Raw genomic sequence first — 25,724 nt, 5'->3', positions numbered from 1 at the left:
AGATGATTTTTATGCGGTTTCTAGGGATACTTACCCCACACTTGCATGTGTATGGTGTGCGTGTATGTTTTCTTTATGTTTGACGTTTCTGATGTGGTTGAGAAAGGGAGTCGTAGTCACCTACTAGTCGGGACCTACACGATGAACCACTTCTTGCCATTGCTTGTTTAGTTTAGAATATTGTGTTTGTAGATGCATGGATTTTATGCATATTGCAGGTATCGGGTATAGACTTCCTTGAATTGCCAAGATGAGTGTACCCTATCGTAATATTTCAATGGTATAAGTGGGGAGATAACTCTTGAGTTCAAATCCTAAACCCTAAGCCAATTGTCCTAGAAAATAGGACAAGTATTTGAGTTAGTTTACCCATCTGAATTCGTCAAGCAACATGAATTCGTGATTTTGACCCTAGAGTTTGATTATGTTCTTTGCCTTCAGTTGAGTTGTCATTTTTGGTTTTGCGGGTTTGTGGTGATTATAAATAATCAAATCAAATTAAAAGACAATTTAATGAAAATTTAATTAAAAAATCAATATTTAATTAATTGAGAGATTAATAAAATAAAATAATTAAATTTAAAATATTTAATTAAAGTTCTATTTTTGACATATTTATATTTATTTAATTTAATGATAATTATTTAGGAGTTTTATTTTAATAATAAACTCTAAATAATGTTACTAATTAGGTTAATATATATATTATTAAAAATGTCTTTGAATTACTTAACTAAAAAAATAAAATTTAAAGGTAAAGTTATAGTTCTAATTTGGCATAATTATAATTATGTAATTTAATAATAATTTATATAGGAGTTTTATTTTAATTAATAAATTCTAAATAATATTATTAGTTAAATTAATAAATATTATATTAAAAACCTCTCATGTTTAATTAAAGTGAGAAAGAAAATTAATTTAATAAAGATATTTTAATTTAAATTGCTTAAAGTTGTTGCATGAAAATTGTATATAGAAAATTCAATATTTAATTATATTTAATTAGTTGAAAAATTAATTAAACAAAAGAATTAAATTTAAAACATTAAATTAAAGTTCTAATTTTATTATATTTATATTTATTTAATTTAATAATTATTATTTAAGAGTTTAATTTTAATAATAAACTCTAAATAATATTATTAGTTGAGTAATAAATATTATTTGATTAAAAAGAAAATATTAAAATATGTGAATATTTGATTAATTAAAAACTAATTAAATTTATGCTTTAAATAAAAAGGTCTAAATTTAAAAAATTGGTTAAAGAAAGATTAGGATATGATGTTATTTAATTAATTAGAAATTAATTAAATATGTACTTCAGTTTAAAATATTTATGTTAAAAGTTTAATTTAAGAAGTTGGATAAAAATAGAATTGAAATATTAAAAGATTAAAGATTTAATATTGTTTTATTAGGATTATTTAATTAATAATTATTAGATTAGAGTTGCATTTAAATAAGGAGCTTTAATTATTCTTATTAATTTAAATAATAAACTATGTTTTAAATAGTGCTTGCACTAATTAATAAGTGGAGGAAAAGAAAATATAAAAGAATATTTTAATATAAAAGTTCTTTAAATGTGCACGAAAGAATTAAATTTAAAATATTTGATTAAAGTTCTAATTTAGGCGTATTTATATTTATTTAATTTAATAATAATTTATTTTGGAGTTTCATTTTTAATAAACTCTAAATAATATTATTAGTTAAATTAATAAATATTATATTAAAAACGTCGCATGATTTAATAAGGGAGAGAAAGCTTTTTTTTTTTTTTAAATTTGGGACAAAGAGAGGGGTAAAAATTTATTCAATCAAGTCCAAGTTACAGAGCAAAGGCCAAAGGCCCAAAACAACACTACATACTCCTGTCCTCTAGAAGCAACTGTTCAATGATCTTACAATACTCAGAAGGTAATTCATCCCTACCGTTAATATCCCATCCACCCACATTCTTTGAAGCCCACTTTGCCAAATAGTCTGCCACTCTGTTCCACTCGCGAGGGATATGATGAAAGGAGATAGAGTCCAAGGAACTAGAAAGATTAAGAATTTGTCTGGCCAGAGAGGTAAGTTGCCAACTAACATCCTCCAACCTCTGGTTATTTAGCATATCCACAACAATCTGAGAGTCAGACTCACAGATAACCTTCTGCCACCCTAAAGAGTAACCTCGCTCAATAGCAACCTTGATAGCCAGGGCCTCCATCAAATTATTAGAATGTTGACCCTTGTAAATAGAGAGGAGGAAAACCACACCACCATCACTATTTCTACCAATAGCCCCAATACCAGCATGACCAAGGTTCCCCCGAGAAGAACCATCCATATTGATCTTCAAGATCCTAGTCGGGGGAGGAGACCACCTCCCATCTCAAATAACCCGCTGCTTAACATGGCTAGGTCTATTTCCAAGACTGCATCCCTGACTGTTATCTCCTAGGCCTAGATTCTTCACCATAACTTGATCCTTAGGAGCTATAGTCTCAGACATATCAAACTTTGCAAAAATAATTTCTTGGAGCCTATTAAGAATCATCTTCCATAGTTGGCAACTTCCTAATTTGGAACCACAAATAATTCTACGATTCCTTTCCAGCCAAAGGTTCCAGAGGATAGAAATTTGGCCAACCATCCAGGTAATCTATAAGAAAGAAGTCTTTGTTGGAGGTTTGTCCAAGCTTTCCCAGAAATCAATAAGGGAAGTAGCATGAATATAACCATGACACCAAGCCTCCCACCATCTATTCCATATCTCTCTCGAAAAAGGGCAGAGAAAAAACAAGTGGGATGCACACTTCTCATTGTGCAAACAAAGAAAGCAAACTGAAGGCCCTTGAAAACCTTGTTTGCAAAGATTCTCCCAAGTGAGGCACTTCTTCTGAGCCACCAGCCATAAAAAGAAATTACATTTGGGCCAACAAAAGTTACTCCAAGCCTTCTTCCACCAGCACACTTCAACCAAACCGTGTAGGTTCCAGTAAAGTATAGAATAGCTTTGAGCTACTATAGATTTACCTTTAGGACTAGGACCCCAAGCCAAGCTGTCCCTCCCATTAAGAGAGCTGCAGAACCTATTCTCCAAAACTTTAGAAAGGAGGGCACGATCCTCATCCGAGCCACCCATTGGCCACTCCTGCAAATCCTTCTAGCAAGTTACCTCAACTTGTCCCAAGCATTTGACAGTCTTAAAATGCTCCACCTTAAGCCAACCAACATTAGCAAAAGTGTAGGAAAGGGGAAGAAGCTGGGGAAAGCTAGAGATAATGGGAGGGTGGCCATCCCTTCTTAAGAGTATCCCAGATATAGGAGCCTTTACCCACCAAAGGAAGTCATGGTATCTCAGAGAAATCTACACCAAGAAAGTACTTATGGTAAAGAATCTTGACCCAATCTTGGTCTTGATTGTTACACCATCGCCGGTACAACTTGGTAGCCAAGGCCGTGACAACAAGAGCCATCGAATGAAGCCCAAGGCCACCAACATGTTTTGGCCTACACACAAACTCCCACTTGACCAGGCTCCACTTTGAGGAAAGAAGGCTACCAGACCAAAGAAATTGTCGAGATAAAACATCAAAGTCCCTCACGAAATTAGAGGGTGGGACCTGAACACAACACCCGTAAATGGGAAGAGACTGTACCACAGTCTTATGCAGAACCACTTTCCCAGTAGAAGATAACCATCTGTAAGTCCAATGACTAACCTTACTCCTGAATTTATCCAAAACCCCGTGCTAGTAATCCCTCCACTAAGCACCCAAGGAAAAAGGGAACTTAAGGTACATCAAAGGAAGAGAAACAATTTGGAATCTAAGAATTCTAGCAATCCTGTTTTGAATAAGCCGAGGAGTATTAAAGAAATAAATGAAAGACTTATCATCATTAATTCTCTGACCCGATGCTTTCAAATAGGTATCTAGAGCTTTCCTAATGTTTATCGCCTCATTGATTCTAGCCATGCCCATCAATCTGATATCATCCACAAATTGAAGATGAGAATATGAAGAACGATCATTTTTCTAGCTCCAACCTTGGATAAGACCCTGCCACACTTGAGTTTTTAGAAATCTACCAAGACCCTCCATCATGATAATGAACAAGTAGGGAGATAAAGGGTCCCCTTTCTAAAGTCCTCGAGAGGCACCAAACAAATCTAAAGGTTCTCCATTAATAAGAGCTAAGAAGGAGGACGAGGTCACCCAGCTAAGAACCCAATCCACCCACTCCTCAGCAAACCCAAAAGTCAAAAGAATTCTTTGTAAGAACTCCCAACTCACCCAATCATAAGCTTTGGCCATGTCCAATTTAATGAAAATAGCTTTCTCCTTAGAAGTAGCCATAGAGTGTACAACCTCCATTAGTATCACAACTCCATCCAAAACTTGGCTTCCGTCAACAAAGCCACCCTATTCAGCAGAGATCAAAGAACCAAGGAGTGGCTTGAGCCTCTCAACAATCAATTTGGTGATGATCTTGTAGACAACATTACATAACGCTATAGGCCTAAATTGATCCAATTGATTTGCCCCTTCCTTCTTAGGAATGAGAGCCAAAAAGGTAGAATTCAAAAACTTCAGCATCTGTTTATTCCTATGTGATTCCTAGACCACATCTAGGAGATCATACTTTATTATCTCCTAGAATTCTTGAAAAACTCAATCGGAAAACTATTTGGGCCAAGGGCCTTACCTTTCTTCATATTAAACACAACTTTATCCAATTCAGGAAGCAAGATAGGGCTTAAGAGGGCGCCATTCATCTTAGCAGAAACAAGGTAAGGGATACAATCGAAGATGTCCCACTCCTTAGGCCCTGCAGAAAGATCCTCCCTAGAGAAGAGAGCAGAGAAGTAATTGACTGCTTCCCTAGAGATATCTTCACAAGAGAAGATCTGAGCTCCATTAATTAAGACAAGAGAGGAGAGAGAGTTCCCATGCCTTGTGCCTCAACAGATTTGTGAGAAAAAGTAGTGTTCCTATCCCCCTCCTGGAGCCAATCGATATGGGATTTATGCTTCCAGAAAATCTCCTCCCGAAACTCCCATTCTTCCAGATCCTTAAGAGCTGAGGACCTAGCTTTACTTAGCTCATAGTTCAACCCATGGTCACAAATCTGGCATGTAATATCATCCAGCTTGGTTTGAGCAGTAGTCTTCTGAACATGAAGATGCTTGAAACACTATTTATTCCATCTCTTAAGCCTGTACTTCACATGTTGAAGCCTCTTACTAAAAGTGTACATGGCCGTACCATGAGTAAAAATTCCCTTATACCACCAATCCACCATAAGATCAGGTAAGGACGAATCTCTAAGCCACATCAGCTGGAATTTGAAAGAGGGATTCTTGGTGACTCTATATGAAGAGATGGAGAGCTTAATGTGCCAGTGGTCTGAACAACTCCAGTCAAGAATTTTGAAACTGGTGATCCACCTGTTGTCCATCCAATAGCAGGAAACCAAAAATCTGTCAAGCCTTTTCGAGATAGCCTCACCACCACATCTCTGGTTATTCCATGTAAAGAATCCATTGGTTGGCTTCACATCAATGAGAATCAATGAGCCAATCATATCTTTGAGAAGATTTGAAGATGGGTCCAGCCTAGCTAGCCCACCCAGCTTTTCCTCCAAACTAGTAACTACATAAAAATCTCCAGCCATAATTCATGGAAGAAAGGGGTCCAAGGACCGGATGAATCTAATATGAGCCCATAGTTGGGACTTACTTGAAAAATCAGTAGGGACATAAATATTAGATAGAAGACACCTTTCACCAGTCTCAAAGCTAGTGACAACCAAAGAGTTGGAGGACCAAGTGGAGATCCACCATAAGGGGGAGACTTTCCTTGGGTCCTAGAAGCAAACAACCCCACCTAAACTATTCAAGGCATCCACCCCCTACCAAGAGCCTAGGGGCCAAATACACGTAGTACAATTAGCCAAACCATCCAATGAAAGTTTAGTTTCCTGAATAAAGACCATATCAGGAGACTGAGATTCAATTAATCTCTGAATAGCCTTTTGTTTAGGGATGTTGTTCAACCCCCTTACATCCCATGACAACACATTCATTTATGAGGGTGGGAGAAATGAGAATCAATGGGTTTCATAGACCTAGAATCAACCAAATTTTCATCCATAATCTTCACCTTTTCTTGATCAGTCTTCCTACCATTCTTTGATGGTTTATCTAAAGGCCCCTTTTTGAAGGATTTCTATTGTATGCCTAAAACAAGAGGAGTCTTATTACTCTTTGTGGAATCAGAGGTCCCCTTGGGCAAAAGGGGGTCAGATGCCGCCAAGACTAGGCCCTTTGAACCTTGTGACCCACAAAGATCTCCAATATCCTATACAAGAGGAGGCAAATCAATATCCAGCTACTCGTCCTATAGAACCCTTGAAAATAGAATTTGATCCTCTCTCTACATATCCCCTACTTGAATCTCATGCTACCCTTTGGCCTCAGACAAGAGCTCAACTGGGATACGTTCCTCTTGGACCATCTCTCCAAGAGCCTCAAACCTGTTAAAGGTGCTGTCATTCTGCCTATCCATCTAGGTTCTCTTCTTACCTTTGCCTCTGTTACAAGATTTAATCTGAGTAAACCCCTCACTATCAACAAGTTCATAAGATAACTTAGCCTTCCCCTTGTCCTCCCTAGGGGGTTTCAGGAGCATCCAAAGTGGGATTCTTATTCCTGGGACATTTGCGAAGTAAATGCCCATACTCATGGTAGATTTTGCATCTAAACGGTAGGGTCTCGTAATCCAACTGCTGTATCCAGGAAACTAAGCCCATACAAATCTCCATAGAATTTGGGAGTGGATTATTTAAATCAACTTATACAAAAATACGAGCAAAGAAGATTACCTTACGATCTTGAGTCTGTGTAGCCGATCCCACAGGTTTTCCAAGAAGCATCAAGATTGAATGAAGAATATGTTCCCTCCAGAATTCCAAAGGAAGTCTCGACAAGTGAAGCCACACTGGAATTCGAGAAGGGATTTCCTCAGCTGAGTTAAAGTTTGTGTGCCAAGGCTTGATGAAGAGACCTACTTGATTGAAGAAACAAGGACTACCTTCAAAAGCCTTATTCCTGTTCGACATACTTGAGAAGATAACCATGAAATAATTATTCGCCGCTAGCAGAATCTCCATATCTCCTTTTGGGTTCCACACCCGGCGGGCCCAAGAATCCAACATAGGAAATGAAAGGCGAAGGCCCAAAAATTTACAAATAAGAGCATGATTGCTCCAGTACTTGACATCCCTTGAAACTTTCTTAGGTTGAATAACCAAAATTGGCCTAAGATCGACTTTCTACAAACATCCATTAACTTTTTGTAGTCAAATCTTCCCATTTGAAGAGGATTCACCTTCCCCCAATTAGGATTTACCATTCAAAACCTTATTGCTGGCATGCACAATCGAAGCCGGATCACCCATCTCAAAATCTCCACCAGAAGGCAGGGAGGAGATGATACCAAGATGCTCATTCTCTCGGAGCCTGCACATAGCAAAAAAAATAAGAAAAGATGGGGCAGGAGCCCCTCACCCAAAACCACCGTAGACCCCCACCAAGGATGCAACAGTGACAATAAAAGATAGCAGACGCCCATCCACAACGAAATGAAGACCAAGTCACCCAAACTAGCAACGTCCACCCAGGCTACAACAAGTACAGACCCACACAAGCATGAAAAAAACACACAGTGCAGAGATTAGCATAGTCGCTGGTTGAGGTAGGGCACGCAGGCCCTAGCAGTAGACTGAAATGCGCACACATTCATCCTTCCACCTGTACAAGTTTACCAAGGGAGAGAAAGATTTAATTTAATATAGTTTATTTTAATTAAATTGAATAAAGTGTGTGCATGAAAATTAAAATATAGTAATTAAAGACAAAGAGTTATCATATAATTGCATGATCAAAGCCTTTATTTGGGGGAAAAACTCTTTATTAAGGAAATTAGAGCTCATTTCTAAACACACAGGTTTGGAGGAGCCAATTTTTGAAAAGAAGGTTTTCGAAGGAAAAGGAAGATTCTTGCATGTTTGTGCGTTCATTGTTTTAGCATCAGATCTAGGTAAGATCTCGCGAGTTTGTGCAGTAGTTGCTCATTCTTCTAATTCCTATCTTCTTCGTATCTATCATGTTTCTATTTTTAGAATTTCTTTGTGTTGAAACCCTTGTTTGAGAAAATTAATTTCCATTATAGAATTGTCTATGATTTAATCTGAAAACCTTTAGTAAATATTGAACTTTAGGGTTTTCAAAACCTAATGAATTATGAAATTCACTTTTGTATGTGGTTTATGTGACATGTGATTTATTAGTGTTTGGGTTTTCGGGTTTGACTTAGCTTTGGCTAGTCAGGATGTTTACCAGAGGCTTGGGAGTTTTGTTTTGTGATGCCATGATGATGTTTTGATCTTGATATTTTATACTCAACCACGATAATGTGTCTAGTATGCTCTATGAGATGTTTTGATGCATTGATTATTATTGCTTTCCAGTGCTCTTGTGTGAAACTAACATGAATGGTGTGATCTATCTGATATAACCTTTGAGTCTTCGATTGGTTGTATTTGGATTTCTTTCCAGTTGCTTTTATAGGACTAAGGTGTTTGTATGATTTATTCTTGGTGATGTCATGTTATGACATGGATTGGTTTATGTATACTTGATTTTGGGATCAGTCCTGTTAGGATGATCGTATTGGTGGAACCTGTGATTATGATCAGTGATTTTTAGTACTTGTCAGTTGCTTTTTTAAGAATTGATGTATGGTATGTGGTCTTTTGTGATCTTTTGATTTTACTGAGCTTAGGGTAGGTTATCTATATGTAATTTTAGGAAGTGACTTGCAACGAAGGCTGGGGCCCAAAGTGGCTACCAGAGTAACCCATTGTAAGTTGTTTAATAAGTGAAAATACTACACTAAATGGGAATAAAATGAACCTAATAAGAGTCTTTGTATGTTATCTCCCATGCCTTGAGTGCTAGTACAGACTAGGATGGGAGTAGAGAGAATGCTTGGTTGCGACCATGCATTGTCAGTATGCCCTGTCAGTACAAAAGGATACTAGTGCCGTATAAAGTCACTAGGGGCCTGGGGTCAAGTTAGACTGCTAGGGTAACTCTAACATTGATTCATAGAATGACACTTGCCCACTTGCATAGTAGATTTCCTATGTGTCTGTGTTGCCTCTAGGTCTAGATGTAATTTATCTTAAAACCTTTGAGTTAGATTACTTTTAGGGTTTCCTTAATTTAGATAATACTTTTGATTTTGGGATTGATACCCTGTTTGGGACTTGAGACTATCTCCTCAGCACGGTGGGAGTGGACCTTTTTGGGTTACCATAAGGTCGGGTGGTAGTGCTTTTTCTTATACCATTAAGATCCGACCATCAGATGCTGCTGCTGGATGTGTTTGTGTAGATGTTCCTTTCTATCTGTTCTTGTATTTCTATGATGGATGGTTGTACTATTGTATTGTATTTGATTTCACAAGATCTTAAGAGATGATGTAATTTATTTCATGCTGTATATTATTTCATCCTTTCATACCCTGTGACCTGTACAATGGATGATTGTGCATTTTGTTTATTGCCAAGTGGCATCATATATAATTGTATATTATTTAAATGGATTCATACTGGTATATTATTATTTGATGTGGATTTATTATATATTATATTTATTATTAATTAAACTTAAATGTGATTCAACGTCATGGGACCCTTAAGAGTTGTAACCTATTTATGTGTTGTTGATGTATGAGTGTATGTTAATTGCTTCCACTGTATTATTCTATTGTTGTTTTTGATAAGATAAACAGGTTTTATAGGGACCCTGAAACCCAAAAGTAGCTACATTAACATGGCTGAAAATAAGCAATAGAAACCCAGCCAGAATAAAACTAGTCTAATGGCTGATAATAAGCACAAGGCCTAGCCAACAACAAAGGCCAACGAAAAGGCCAGAAAAACAAATTGTCTTTAGCAGAACTTAGCAAAAGCCACAACCAAAAGTCAAAAAAGATACAAAAAAATCCAAAAAGATAGAACAAGAGGGCTACTCTTCATTCTTCCTCTCGAGATCCTGCATGGCCTGGGCTGCCTCATAAATCTTCTGGTTCTCCTCGACCATCTGCTCATGGGCTTTCTGCGTATCCTAGTCCAAACTGGTAAAGGTGATATTAGTGGCCATATTGGTTGTTGTTAAGTTATCATCTTTGAACAATTTCTTTTTTTGACAAACTTAGTGAAGACTTTAGGTTAACTTCTTTTGGGTCACATGGCGAGGCGTTACAACTGCCATGTTTTTTGGTATGCGTTTTCCAAATGCATTGATTTCTTTAAATTTGTATGAGGAATAAGCCAAAAAGAGACATGTCCCTTCATGGGACATGTCCATTCATTAGTATAATTAATATAATATCAAACGTATAATTAATATAATAGAAAACTTATATATATATATATATATATATATATATATATATATATATATATATATATATATATATATATATATATATATATATATATATATATATATAAGTTTTCTATTATATTAATTATACGTTTGATATTATATTAATTATACTAATGAATGGACATGTCCCTTCATTAGTATAATTAATATAATAGCAAACTTACACACACACACACACACACACACACACACACACACACACACACACACCCACATCTCATAGATTTATTACCAAACTATCAACAAAGGTAAGAGGGGAGATAATGTTCATTTCCAAATCCCAACCTAATCCTTTATTTTCCTGAAATAATTGGCAAGTATCTGATTGACTACCCATTTGAATTTGTCAAGGTGATGTGACATTTTTGGATTTAGTATGTTTTCTTGCTTGTTGTATGTTAGGCAGCTTGTTGTGGAATGTGGTGTTGAGACAACTGAAGAAATTAAATAAAGATTAATTAAATCATAAATTAATTATATTTCTTGAAAAATAGAAACATTAAATATAAGATTATTTAATAAATAAAAATTAATTAATATTGTTTTTAAATAAAAGACTCAATTATGGATTAATGTAATTATTATAATAACTGTTAATTGTCAATTTGCATATTATTAATATGTTATAAATATTAATTGATAATTAAAATAATATTATGAAATTTACTAGTGCAATAAAGTGAGCGTGGAAAATAAATTAATAAAATGAAATTAACATGCATCAGAGAGAATTAATAAATTAAAATAGGGTTTGCATGTTGGAAACCCTAGTTAGATTTTGTGTGAAAATTGAATTGGTGTTGTTTATGTGGAAAGTATAAAAAACAATTGATTTGAGTTTTCATTTGTTTAATAGTTTGAATAAAGAAATATTAGTTTTCTTTGTGTAAAAAACTATAGCTCAAACATAAATTTGGAAGTCTTTGAGGAAATTATGTTTAAATAGAATTCAGATATTTCAATTACAAAAATTTAGATTTGATTAATCTAAATAAAATATTATTGAAAAAAATATAAAAAGCGAATAATATATATCATACTTCTCTCTCTCTCTCTCTCTCTCTCTCTCTCTCTCTCTCTCTTCCTTCTTGCAATATTTGCTAACTATGCAAATTGCTTTCTTGAATTCAAATTAAAAACAAGAGACACAATGCGTCATAGTTCCTGCCTAATGCATAATGGTTGTAGAGGTGTAGATGAGTGAGAAAAAGGTTAAATAGTTCTAAATAAACATTGTGAATGCATTAATTTTTGTCGAGAAATGAACTTTTCTTTTGATTTGATAGGATGGCTCATATTTTGTTGTTAAATTCTCATCCTAGAAATGCACTTGCACTTGTGATATGATAGGATGGCTCATATTTTGTTGTTAAGTTCTCGTGTTATTTTATTATATCTTTGGGCATTTAAGCCCAAGAATAAGAGGCCAAAGTCCCCAATATGGCACTAAGTACTTAATATCATACTACGATCAATACATATGCTTTAGACAAATTTGCACTTTCTACATCGACAATTTAAAATATGTACAATAAGAAAAGATATCCATACAAATATTTGAATTATAGAACTTGAAGAAGTGATGAAGAATTTGGAGTATCACATTATATGTTTAAACATGTTATGCATGCTACTAGAGAACCATAAGTAGTTGGAAAAACTCCCCCAACTATGTATTATTCTCATCTTGATTATCAAATGAAAGTCACACTATTTTTAATCATTAGATAGAGATAGATAGCAATATAAAACAATAACAACATAAACATATATGAAGAGGAAAAAATGATAGATGATATAAAGGAGAAAGAGGAAGAGAGATAAAATAGTGAGATAGAGTGATACCAACATAAGTTTTGTGTGTGTGTGAGAGAGAGAGAGTTAGAATTAAATATAATTATTTTTCTTAATAAAACAAATAGTCAAAATAAAAATCATGGTTATAATAAAAAATTAAAATATATTATATTTTAATTAATGAAACTAAGAATTTAATTTTTATATTAAAACTCACATTTGTATAAGAAAAAATGAAATGTATTGAAGGTTCATGTTTTATATTTCCAAAATTTTCATAAAATTAAGTAATTTTTAATTATGAAATAATATCTATATAATTTAATATGTACGTATGTAAATAATAAATAGATGTAATACATATAAATTTGATGTTGATGAATAAATATGATGTAATAAATAAGAAATAGAATATAACTATTTAATTTTAATACATAGTTTATAAAAAACTTAATAATAATTTATATATCTTTTAGAATTGAATTTTTTTTTTTGGTGTTTATTTTCTTTAGTATGTTTTTTTGACGTAAAATATAATTATTAATTTAATATTAAAATATATATTTAAGTTTTAAATATATTTAAATTAAATGATAAATTGTTTAAATAAAAAATATTAATAATAATAAATAATATAATTTATAAATTGTAACACTTATCACTTATACATATTACAAACACTATTATAAAATATAATTAAAAATAATATTGTTTAATTTATTTTTATAAAAGTAAAATAATGGTAATAATTTAACTGCTTTTATTAAAAAATCAAAGTTTTAAAAAAATTAGAAATTCAAATACAAAGATATAACATATTAAAATTATATTGCTATTGAGAATTAATATTGATTAGACATATTGTGTGAGGGGGAAGATAAAATGATTGAAAAAAAAAATCTTATCAACTTGTTATAAATGTGGAAAATATAAAGTTGTAATTAATGCATACATTAATGCATGATGAAGTTGTTAGAAAATATTTGTATTTTTGTTGAAGAAAATTAATTTTCTCCCCCACCAAAAATAGTAGGGACCAATAGAATGAATGAAAAATATGATTTATAAAATAATGAAAAATTAGAAAAAGATATAAACATTTGAAATTTCATATAATCTTTTAAATTCTTTGATTTGATTGGTTAGTGTTAATGTGATATTAGCACTTACATGAATGCATAAGTATCCATTGACAGGAACTAACAATTCCCCTATGGCAAATGTTAAGTCATGAGAAAAAAGGTTTCTTTATTTTTTTTTTAAAAATTTCAATTTCCTTTTTATTCTCCTATGTTACCTAAAAAAATTATTCTCCTTTTTTAAAATTTCAATTTCCTTTTTATTCTCCTATGTTACCTAAAAAAATTATTTTATGTTTCGAGCCCATCTTGGAAATCATTCCCAAAGTTCTTGCTTTACAATTTTTTTTGCTTTAACGGATGTGTGATAGCTAAAGTAAATGGTCAATCTTGTTTTTCACTTTAAAACCATGTCTAATTGTGAAGCCACATAGGATCAATAAGTTTTTGTGTATTTCTAAATTTCTTTTCATAATCCATTCTTATCATTTGGGGAAAGTGCATGAGAATGGTTATAAACTTGATATATGCATGGGTTTGTGTGGGTTTTGATTGTTTCTTTCTTTTATCTAATTGCTTTCTAGGAAATTTTAATGGCACATATGAAGAATGCATGGTTTTGTTATTTATTTTTAACTTTTTTTTGGATTGGATTGGGTGTCCACTTGTGGACATTTGGTGTTCTTTTTTAAATTTCATTATGGATGAATATAATTGGATATAAATTAAAATGTATGGGTAGTAATTTTTGAGCAAGGCTTCTAATTATTGAGACACACTTCAATAAATAATTATAATTCAGATAAGTTATAATTAATTGATTATAATTTAATAGAAATGCATACTTAAGTTTATAATTGAATTATGTTTGTTAATATGGGATTGAATTAGTTGTAAATATTATTGTGTATTGTGATTGGATCTAATTTATGTTTAAATTAATATCTTATAAATAGAATTAATATTGTGATATTGCTATCAGGATTTAAGTGTGATTTTTAATCAAATTCAATGACCCATATTTCATGAGTAGTGTTTCAACATGAATCCATCTCTCATTAGAATAAATGGAACACTTAGAACTAATTGGATCTAGGTAATGCTCATAGGGGTGAAGCACCAGGACTTCCTGGGAGGTCACCCATCACAGTACTACTCTAGCCTGAGTGCGCTTAACTACATTATTAATTATTAATTTTTTGAATCTAATAATATATTTTTTAGGTTATAAATTAAAAGATGTTTATGAATCAAGTTTATTTAAACATCATGATAATATTTTATATTTTCATGTATGTTTGTTTTGAAAAAATGTTTGTATGGGTAGAGTGTTGCTCTACGTGGAGACATTGTCTTGATTAAGTAAAAACAGGTTTTGAAAGGACTCGAAACCTTGTACAAAGGGAGAAGAAAGATATAACAATGAGGACCATAACACAACTGTGGAAAACCACCCAACAAACTAGAGGGACACATCTAAGTTTTCTACAAGAGGGCAAACATCCCAAGAAACCAAAGTCCATCAAGATTTACATTTTGGTCCCGTCTTATGAGAACATAAAGCCATATCAAATGAAAGTTTGGTGGACTTGCCCTTTTTTCCTTTAATTGATGTCCAACCATCCTCCACCTTCCCAACAACCTTTTGTCAATCCCCACTAACCCCCAAAACCCTAGCTATAGGGAAAGCACCAACAGTAGAGTTCTGGCCAGAGACATTGTCTTAAGTCACAATTTGATTTATAAGCAATTTTGGGGTGTATTTGTGAGGGATGTCACATGTCTTGATTTTTATGTTATTTTACCATAAAAGTGACAACCATTATTATGTTGATATTTTATTTGGTCACCTTATTTCTTCTTCTGTGACTATTTTATGAATTGGATAATGATATTAATTTATGTTTTGCCCCATGCTTTGAGAGAGGTGTTATTGATGTTTTGATGATCATAGGCCTTGTGATATATGTTCTTTAATATGCTCCAGGGTGAAAGCACAAACCTGTGACACCATTTGTGATATTTGGAGGGGTTATGGCCGAAATAGTTATGACTGTAATAGTTACGGTCGAACACATTTCAGTCATACATATGTGGCAAGTTTACCCGTCGATGTGGCATGCAAGGTTATGGTTGAAACACTTTTGGCTGAAACGGTTCTGGCCATAATCCCCATGTTTCAAATGACTCAAAATATCATAAAAAATAGCTAAAAAGTGATTGACGACAATTTTATAAGCTTGGGTGTTTCAGCCGTAACCTTTTCGGCCGAAACTGTTACAGCCGAAATGGTTTTGGCTGAAACTACCTATGTGGCATCCTAGGTGGCAGCCACACAAGCAAAAATAAGAACTCTGTAAACTTCTAAATTTGAAGGCCAATTTGACTTACTAAATTGAAGTTTTTTTAAAAACTAAAAATATAGTTTTGTAGGTCTCGAAGTCAAGAATATGATTATATAATTTTTTAAAAATTTTGATTATGTATAATATGTTATAATTTGAAAATAGTACAAGTAGGTATTTTAAGATTTGGGAAGATGTCTATTCAAAAATAAGAAAAATAATAATAAATCATCTTAAAAAATTATTATTTTTTAATGCTGCAGTAGAGGAGAGAGTCTTCTTCAAGAATATGTAATTTGTTTTAAAAAATATGTAGATTTTATGGAAAATGTTTGATGGGATAGAAAAATTGTCAATTTATGATAACTTTGACTTTGACCAGTTATAAATTGAAAAATATTAGCCGAATTTCAATTTTTCTTTTTTGGTGCACTAGGTATACATGTCGACTCTAACATATTCCAAAATCAGATCAAAATATGAACATTTGCATATATTTGTTTGACGGGAAAAAAACTCTATATTTTTTGAATTTAAAAAAAATTAAAAAATAGACTTTAAAAATTACAAAATAGATAAATTTTTCACTCAATTTAAAAAAAAAAAAATTAGAGACATCTAATTTTACACATTTCATTAGTTTACATCATCAGACAACATTTTCTTCCGTAATTTTTGCGACTGGATGATTTATGACAAGTCTTTTGTAGTTTCGATTTAAAACTTTCTTAGTTTATTTGCTAGAAGCATTAGGCTAGATTTTCTAGGTGTATAGAGGGGAACTGGCTTGCAATAGGGGTCGGGGCTCTAAGTGGCTTTTGGGGTAACTCATTGTAAGTTGACTTAGTAAGTGTTATTTTAATAAATTTTGAGATTGGGGTAAAACACTAATAAGATGATTGTGTTTCCCACTCATGCCTTGAGTTCTAGTACAACGTAGGATGGGAGTGAGAGAAGATGCTTGATTAAGGTCTTGAATAGTTAGTGACCTTATCTATATGAGAGCTTACTAATTCCCATAGAGTCACTAGGGCGTGGAGATTTCCAAGATAACCTTAGAGTTGGCTCATGTGATGATATTTTCCCACATGCATCTTAGGTTTCCTATATGTGTTAGTTGCCTCTAAGATCATTTTTGTTGTATGTATAGAACCACTTAAGATATAGAGATTTTTGGATCACTTTTCTAGGCTTGTGTTGTTGATTTCATTGTTTTTTATTTGAGTGGGATTGATGTTATCTCCTCAACACAATAGGAGTGGGAATTTAGGTCCATGTGGTTAAGTGGTAGTGATTCTATTCTAACTAAGATTTCAACGAACTTGTATCGGTATTGGATGATCCTATAGAAGTTGTACCATCTTGTTTTTCACGCTTGGAGACTTACTCTAATCTTCAGATGTTGTTCTTTGTTTCATGTATCTTGTATCATTTGAGATCCTTATGGGATGATGTATTATATCTGTACTTATATTCTTATTACATACCCTACGACTTGTCCGGTGGATGTTATGTCATTGAGTGTACCTTATGGTATCAACTCTATTGATGTATTAATGTATGAGATGATGTAATTAACGTTCACATATGGTTGTGGTACATTGTACTTAAGATTAATGTAATTAATGAAATTAGCACACATGTAATTCTACATTTAGGAACCTTTGAGAAATATAATTGGAATTGTGTTGTATTCATGTGTATGTAAGGTGTTTTTGATTAAGTTGCTTCTACATCGTTATCATTCATGTTGTATGAACTTGAAAAAAAAAAGCTTTGTAAACTTAGTAACATATTTAGCCAACTTCTCTTGGGTTCACTAGTGATGTGTTACATTCAGTATTAGAGACCAAGTTTCTACAATAGGAACTTTGGGAATATCGTACACTTGTTACATGTCAAATAGTCAAATCTTAAAATAAAAACTTAAACAAAACACCCAGAAAACAAAACTTAGATGCATAACAACTATTGTACCTTAGAGTTATAGCTTCAAATGTTGGAGAGCCATTGTATTACAACTAAACATTATCTTTTCTAATCTTTGATTGTGTTTTGGGATATATCTTTGTCTATTGGTTGTCATAGATGAAATACCTATTAAGGTCTTATTCATTTTTAGAACTCATGATACAACACTAGGATCTATGGTTACATTGATGCTCATGGAGCTAGTAATTCTCTATGCGACTATTTTTTGTGAGTGAGTTATTAGCTTTCTTCTTGTATTCCTTGTGTGGTTTGTGTGTGTCCATCCTTAGTGATCATAGTTGGATTTCCTTGTTTGACTTAGCACGATCCTATAGAAGTTGTACCTTCTTATTTTCATTCTTGGAGACCTACTCTTATCTTCAGATGTTGTTCTTTCATTAGTAAATTTGTACCTATTTTTTGATAAGGGTTGGTTGATATTTCAACAGACAATGGTCAAAAAATTGCGTCTCTATAATTTTGTCAAAATTTTGACAAAATCCAACATTGTCTATATATTGACGGACAACCCCGTCAAAAATGATCCCAATCTCTGTCATGAGGCAACATTAGACCATCACTAGGATATATCAAAATCTAGATGATTAAGAGATTGGTATCGATGAGCTTGCCATGCCATCGATGATAGGCCTTGTAAAAAATCTGACAAGTAGGAGATTGTTATCGATGAGATTTCCATGCCATCAATGATAAGCCTCATTGAAACATCAACGAAATGTCATCAAAATCCTATGAGATTCTAACGACATTGCCATGTCATCGATGCCAACAACCTTCGATAGATTGACTAATGATTGTCAAAACTTCAACAAAAACCCTAGTTTTCTATAATAATAATAAAATTTCATAAGAATCCTATTTTCTTGGTGATCTAAGGTAATTGGTGACTGTTATGTTGCCAGCATTAGGAGTGTAAGAATCCTATTTGTTTGGTGATCCAAGGTAAGGCAATTGTCGTTCTATGGGGAGTTAGTGACCCTATTGATATAAGAGTAGTGGAATGCATTTTCTAGTTTGATAGGTGAGCGACTTTCCACATGTTTAGTTGGCTGTCATAAGTTTGACAAAGTTAAGGATGCTATTGGGGGTTTAGTATTAGATATTAGTCCAAGGGTATGTCACAAGTAAAATCCTTAGGCCTAAAGAGAGTTAAGGACTAGATAAAGGAAAAGATGTAATGTGGGTTGGTTGGGAGAGAGGGAAAGTTACATTTTATTGTCTACATACTGATAGTGATGGTAGTTGTCAATGGGCATTAAGGATGGAAAATAATGTGTTTGAACAACCCAAGAGTGTGGACATAGGGAAGGATAAGATGTCTCATGATGAGAGTGTGATAAAAAACTATGATTGAGATCAGATGTTGGACCTTGCAATATGATCAATAGTTGATGGACTGATCAAAGTTTGACTTCTTGATCTTTAAGGAGTTGAGTTTTGAATGATGACATTGGTGAGGGTAGATGATGTGAGAAGTTGTATCTTACAAATAGTTGATAACTTTTCCTTATTTAAACATTGTGTGTAATGTCCACTTATAACCAACCAATATATGCTTGGAGGGGTGCATCTCTTCACATCCTTGCAAGATATAAGATGGGATTCAATCTCTTTTCAAGGGAGGATCAACCAGATATTTTTCTATTACAATATTATCCTTTATAGATTACTACAATTAGAGAAGCCTTAAAAAAATTCTATCCAATTGGAATAAGAAAGAGAAGATCATCGATTGACATCCCTCATTCAACACCAAACATGTAACAAAACAACATTATGCAAGAATCTTAAAAAATCATTGTCATCGATACTTTTCTTCTAGATTCAAACCATAAATAGATTCAGTCCTTACCCATTTTACACTCAAATGATGGAGAGATACTTTCTTTACCCTACAATCTCAATTTCTCATTCAATTTTGCTACTCGGTACCCTGCAACCAAATACAACAAAATCATGATCAATTAGCATTACAAAAGATGTTGAAAAGTTTCAAGATATGTTCCAGTTTTGTTGCATTGGTGAGTGTGCTATATGAATATTAGGATCTATAGTGTTATAACAACAAATTTAAGAAGACTAAAATCAACATATTACCAATATGGTTGCAATTAGCAGAGATCAATTTTCATGAATGAAGGCATGACACATTTCAACAAAGAAACTAAACATTACTTTTAATAACATCAAAATGTAGAATGTAGTAATAGTCAAAATAAAGAATTTAGCAATAGAACTACAATGTAAATAGTGAAGAATCACTGTCTATATCTACTTAAGCATCCATATGTCTTTAGTTTCTCTCCCTCCCATCCAAAATAAGATTCAACCACTTCGAATCAAGAATGCACGTACGTGCACCAATGTTTGATATGCATGGACAATAGGTGGAGCTGAAAAAATGCACCACGTTTACATTAATGACTTGTATAAAAAATGCAAACATGTGTTTTTTAGTTCCACCTGATGTCCTATACATATCAATTGAGATTGCATATTGAACGAGAGCCTCCTTCTGCATTGCTTGAAACTAAGAGATTGACACAGTTAACATCTAATACTATCTCCATTAATTTGGTCCACTCAAGCATAATATTTTAATTTTTCTTTGAAACATAAATAGTAAAAGATATCCAACATATTAATTGCTAATTTCTCTTGAATATGTTCACTAACAAGATCAACTCACAGATAGAAAACAAAGTGTCTGATGTAGATGTAGATTCAATGAATAGTTTAAGTGTTGCTTCAATTACTTTAAATAGCTACGGAATAGAAATATAAGACAAACAAATTATTAGTATTAATTGCAAGATTTTAAACAAGTTGTGTAAAGTCATCATAGAATCTGGTTACATTCAATATGGCAGATTTAACAATGTATGAAGGGCCTTGAAATTGACTTTGAGAAGAAAGGAATCAATCCTCAACTACTTACCCCTTCTATCCCATGACAATTGTTTTCTTTGGGGGGGAGAATGGTGCAAGAGCACCCCAATTTTGGCTTGCAAGACTCAATTGTGGGTCCTAGATATGGAATAAGGATTTCTTAGTTAAGCATCTCATCATCACCAACCTCAAAATTAAAACAATAGTTATTTAAGAGATTTTATTGGAAAAAAACAAGTACATGCCCATTAGAAGCTTCAATAATGACCCAACTATTGAGATATCTAAAGAAAACCCAACATATGGAAGAAATTAGTTGGCCTAAGTTAGTCAAAGAGGAAAGACTAGATAGGATAAAGAGCGCATGGAATGTTATTGTTAATAACAAAAACATGCTAGATCGAGTAAAATTTTTTTATCTCTCCAAATGGATTGACACCATATTCTGCCAATGAAAGCTTCAAATTATGAGGTTTTTCTTTAAATACTAGCCACCTATCTTTTATGTCCTTAAATGCATAACCATCCACATGAATTCACATAATGTCATCTTGACTTCTATTGCGTGCATGGTAATCCATAAATTGTGCCAAGCTAGATCACTTGAATAATCGTTGTAGACGTGGAATAATGAGAATGTACCAAAGAACCTTGCGAGACACCTATTTGGTTATTTGATCCTATTGATATTAACTAATGTGACAATCACGGTATTATGTTACAAATTCATGTTATTTATGATATATAATATGATCATTGGGACATGCACGTGTTGTTTGATACTCCATTCTAATATCTGTCATAATGGTTGATAATTCTCGGTAAGAGAGAGGTAGAAATTTTTTATGGTGGTAACAAACACTCACCTATCAACCTATGGAATTTTTTTTTGTTAATATGAAGAACATTAATGGTACGCTAACATAGAAGATGACAAAAATGACACTATACTTGAGCATACATGAGATTTCTATATTAATAATACCATTCATAACCTTGAAGTTTACCAAAAACAATACAACAGAGAGAAGCATTGTTTGGGAGCCTTGGTACAGGGGCTCATATGTCTTTTCAATTAAAGGTATATCAAGGTTCTCATCATCATCATTATCATTAGATGCACTACTATCATCATCTTCATCATCTTCATTAGTTGTGCTAGTAACATCTTCTTCCATGGGAACATTACCTTCTGCTTTGATTTTCACACCTCCATGTTGCACCAGTTCGAAATCCACATTCACCAAAGGACTAAAATCCTTTCCCCCTTCAATGTGATCATGTTGCCTAAAATGTCTATGAGTTTTGTGATTAGAATTCTTTGATTCTTTAAGCCCTTTCATTTTTTGCAAGGACAATAACATTTTCCATCACCTTTTCTTTTGAACGGAGATCACAATCTAGCAATTGTCACCTTATTTTGTCCCGGGTTCATATTATTAGGCATGGAATTTCTTCACGAGAAAATATTCGGGCTATAAAATTATATCAAACATAAACATACAAGCATTAGTAGTATCTTGCATATAATCAAAAATAATAAAATAATAAAATATTACCATCTCTTTAGTAAGGGTGACATCTAAACAAGTTAAATGAATTATACAATTTAAGTATATATATGTATATGTGTGTGTGTGTGTGTGTGTGTGTGTGTGTGTGTGTGTGTCTATATATGTATATATAGAAAAAAATATTTCATTAAAAAAAGATCACTATAGAGACATAGATCACAAGGATGCAACAAGAGACAAAATATATATTCATGGTTGAATCCTAAATCAATGAATGACTAGAAAATCTAGGTTGGTGCATAGTTTATAACTCTTAATCAATCAAAGTTTAATAACTTTTAGTTTCCCTTCCATTCCCCCAACTCAACAAAAGCTTCCATTGTGTAGCCCCCTAGTTTGTCTTTATCATTGATTAATATGTATGTAAAGAGGAGAGAGTAAAGAGCCTATGGTTAGAACACCACATCAAATTTGAATGGCACTTCAACAATGGCCCTTCCTATAAAAATATTTTGTAAAAACTTTCTCATGAGATAATCTATTATGAGATCTTCATCAGTGGGATGGAACTTGAATCCAAGAGGTAGTTGTGCATTACCCTTATCATGATTGTAACCAAAGTTAAGAGCCTCCATTATTGAATTCTCTTCCCATATAGGCTAAGGCGACCCCACCAAATTTTCCAGATGCCCATTAGCCTTTTGCGAAATCTGATATGTATTGTGTGGAGAGGTTGTGTTGACTTCTTGTATGGGCGTTACAAGAGGTGGGAAAATGGATGGGATGGGATATGTGGAGAGGCATGTATCAAAGATGAAGATGAATCCTATTGCCTATCTGAAATGGATTCCCTTAGCCCAATGTAAACATGTGTAAGAAAATCATTGAGAAGAAGGTCAAGTTTTGAAAGTTGCTTAATGCATTGAGAAGAAGGTTCAAATATGTATAAGGATATCATGATCCACTTGAAGGTTTTTTGTTATGTGTTATAACAACGAGGTATGTATTTTGTTTGGTCATAGTACTGCTTTTCGAAGATGTACAATGTATGGAAATTTTGTTCTATAGATTCTTGGAAGCATTGTAATATCATAAATATACATTTATATATTCAAAGGCATTTGTTTATTATTGGAAAGAAATATGAATGGTATAAGCATGATTATTCCAATGAATAATTTAACAAGCTATGTTTTAGTGTTTTACTCCATATCTTGGCCCATTGGCATATTTTGGGTTGCTATTGAAGAATGATGAAGATAGTTGGCATAATAACTTGTATCTCAGATTTGGTAGTTTGGTTTTATGCTATATATAAAATTATAATGCTTTGTGGTTGTCAAGAAAATAGAGTACAAATGTACAAGAATGTGTAACCATTAGGTCGTTTAATGTTATGACTTGATGATATGTGTACGTTGATTAAGTGATAGCATGTTTTTTGCATTATATTTTGGTGATTTACACTATAGTTTTGGCCTTATTGAATAATAAGGTTATCTTAAGAATTAACCCAAAGCTTGATTCACTTATTTACTTACTACATATGATTCAAATGAAATTAATGGATAATGACTTGTAAGAAAGAAAAGTTATCTGCATTTACCAAAGAATATTACAAAACCTATGGTCATTATGAGTAGCATAAGCATAATTACCAAGGGTAAGAACTCCTAGACTTATGATCTTGCAAAATAAATAGGAATTTCCTATAAGGAACTCAATTTAAGGAGAAAAGTCTTGTTACTTGTAAATATTACTACAAACTATATTGGTTGCTGATTTTATCCAATGCTTATCACGTAACATTCATAAAACTGATAATAATTACTTATCTTTTGTTCTATACTCCAAAAGGCAGTATAACAAACAAGCCCAACTAGAGGAACCCGAGTTATGATAATTTTTCTTAATGTGAGTTATTCTCATGGAGCTTGCATCAAAACAATATCTATTATGTGTGGAAATAGGTCCATGAGTTCCTTCAAACATGTAATTAACTAAAATTCCAATGGGAAACCTTTACAAATATTCTCTAATGAAGATAACATTTCTCTTAGATACCAACAAACTATGTACTACATACACCTTCAATGAAAGAACTAGTAGAATGTTATAGGAGGTCTAGTAATCCACCAACAAACTTACTAATCTATTTTATTGTTTGTGAAGATCATGGATGAACAAGCACAATACCTATGCAAACACTAAAACAAAGATTATTATACACTTGCAATTCTTTATGCTTAGAATACTTAGACATCTTGAATATACCCAAATAGTTGAAATACAAATAACTGTATAACATTTTTCTAGAACAAGCTTATGGTTTTTTATTATCTCACCTCCCAAGAATAATCTTACTCTCTGTTCACTTTCAATTTCCTCTCATGTTGAGATTCTTTTGAGTGATTTTGTTTTTTCCTTATCACACAAACATTAAACTCGCATCACAATGGATGATCAACCAATTTTCCCATTAGTAAAAGATCAAAATCAAATAAAATGGAACATCAAATGTATGAAAATTACATCATTTTAGAGATAAACTAATAATAACAAAGAGTTGTCATTTGTAGGAAATAATTATAAGTAACAAAAAGAACAAGTAACTTAATAAAGATATGCTTGTTACTCTCACTTGAAGATAAAAATGCTCAGGATCTTTCTACCTTTCTTAGCAAAAATGGGACTAGCAATCTATGATAGTAATTGTATGCAAAAGTGATGATTTCTAGGAAGCAATATTGAAATGCACATTAAGTGGGTTCATATTGTTTTCCTTTTCTCTTATGCTTCTATTCAATTCGATTGATTGGTTTCAACAAGATATAGAAATTGTTCTAAATAATCATCACCTTGTATAGGGAGTGCTTGGTTGATGTACCTCTTCAATTAATTATATCACTAACATAAGCTCTAGTTGACCTACGAAATATCATGTTTTTTTCTCATAGCAACATAGACCTGAGACTTCTCAAGCATCTTAAATGCATCAAATTTGGATGTCTATCTTCATCTTGAACTTTTTATGTATTCATAATGTAGTTGACATCTTATGTAGAAATCATTGTTTCATCTTCTTAGAGATCTTTACTTGAAACTATTCATTTTCTTTGTTGGGTCTCATAAGATTGGATGTTACTTGAAACTTATTCATTTTACAAGAGAGCATAGACAAATTTATTGCAGCATTTAGTGACATAATGTAAGCACAATCAAGTAGAGAAAGAACACAATGACCTAAGAAATTTGGAGTTTCTCTTATTTATATAAGCAATGAAGTGCATGACATATTACAACCAAAAATATGGTAATCCATTTTATAAGTTGAATATCTTTGAAGAAAGAAGAAAATGATATACACTAGCAAAGTATGTACAACAGACATTGTGATTCAAATTCAAAGCATATCATGTTATAAGCTCTTATCTTAAGAAATTTGGTATCAATGATTGAACTTGCCAACACTTCATCATTCAAAAATCATTGATTTCGGACTATTCAAACAGTATTTTATGCTTATGAACTGTGGTATTGTATGTACAAATTCTAATTGGATTTTCTAATTTTAATATATATTTGTCTCTTG

At 32.7% G+C, this 25,724-nt stretch overlaps 1 protein-coding gene across 1 annotated transcript; it reads right to left on the bottom strand.

The window, feature by feature from the left end:
- Window positions 1–6,669: 6,669 nt before the first annotated feature.
- LOC149551631 (uncharacterized) lies at window positions 6,670–7,740 on the bottom strand. The gene is made up of 4 exons (XM_089790117.1): window positions 7,724–7,740; window positions 7,420–7,519; window positions 6,883–7,332; window positions 6,670–6,786 (listed from the first exon to the last, which is right to left on the bottom strand). Exons 1-4 carry the CDS (start codon window positions 7,738–7,740, stop codon window positions 6,670–6,672), a joined length of 684 nt encoding a protein of 227 aa, XP_089646243.1.
- Window positions 7,741–25,724: the final 17,984 nt, after the last annotated feature.

The sequence above is a fragment of the Cupressus sempervirens genome, chromosome 6 (assembly GCF_028749045.1).
Source record: "Cupressus sempervirens isolate cs-2001-9-10 chromosome 6, ASM2874904v1, whole genome shotgun sequence".
Classification (NCBI taxonomy): Eukaryota; Viridiplantae; Streptophyta; class Pinopsida; order Cupressales; family Cupressaceae; genus Cupressus; species Cupressus sempervirens.
The sequence above is the reverse complement of the archived record's forward strand: the minus strand, read 5'-3'. Positions and strand labels throughout refer to the sequence as shown.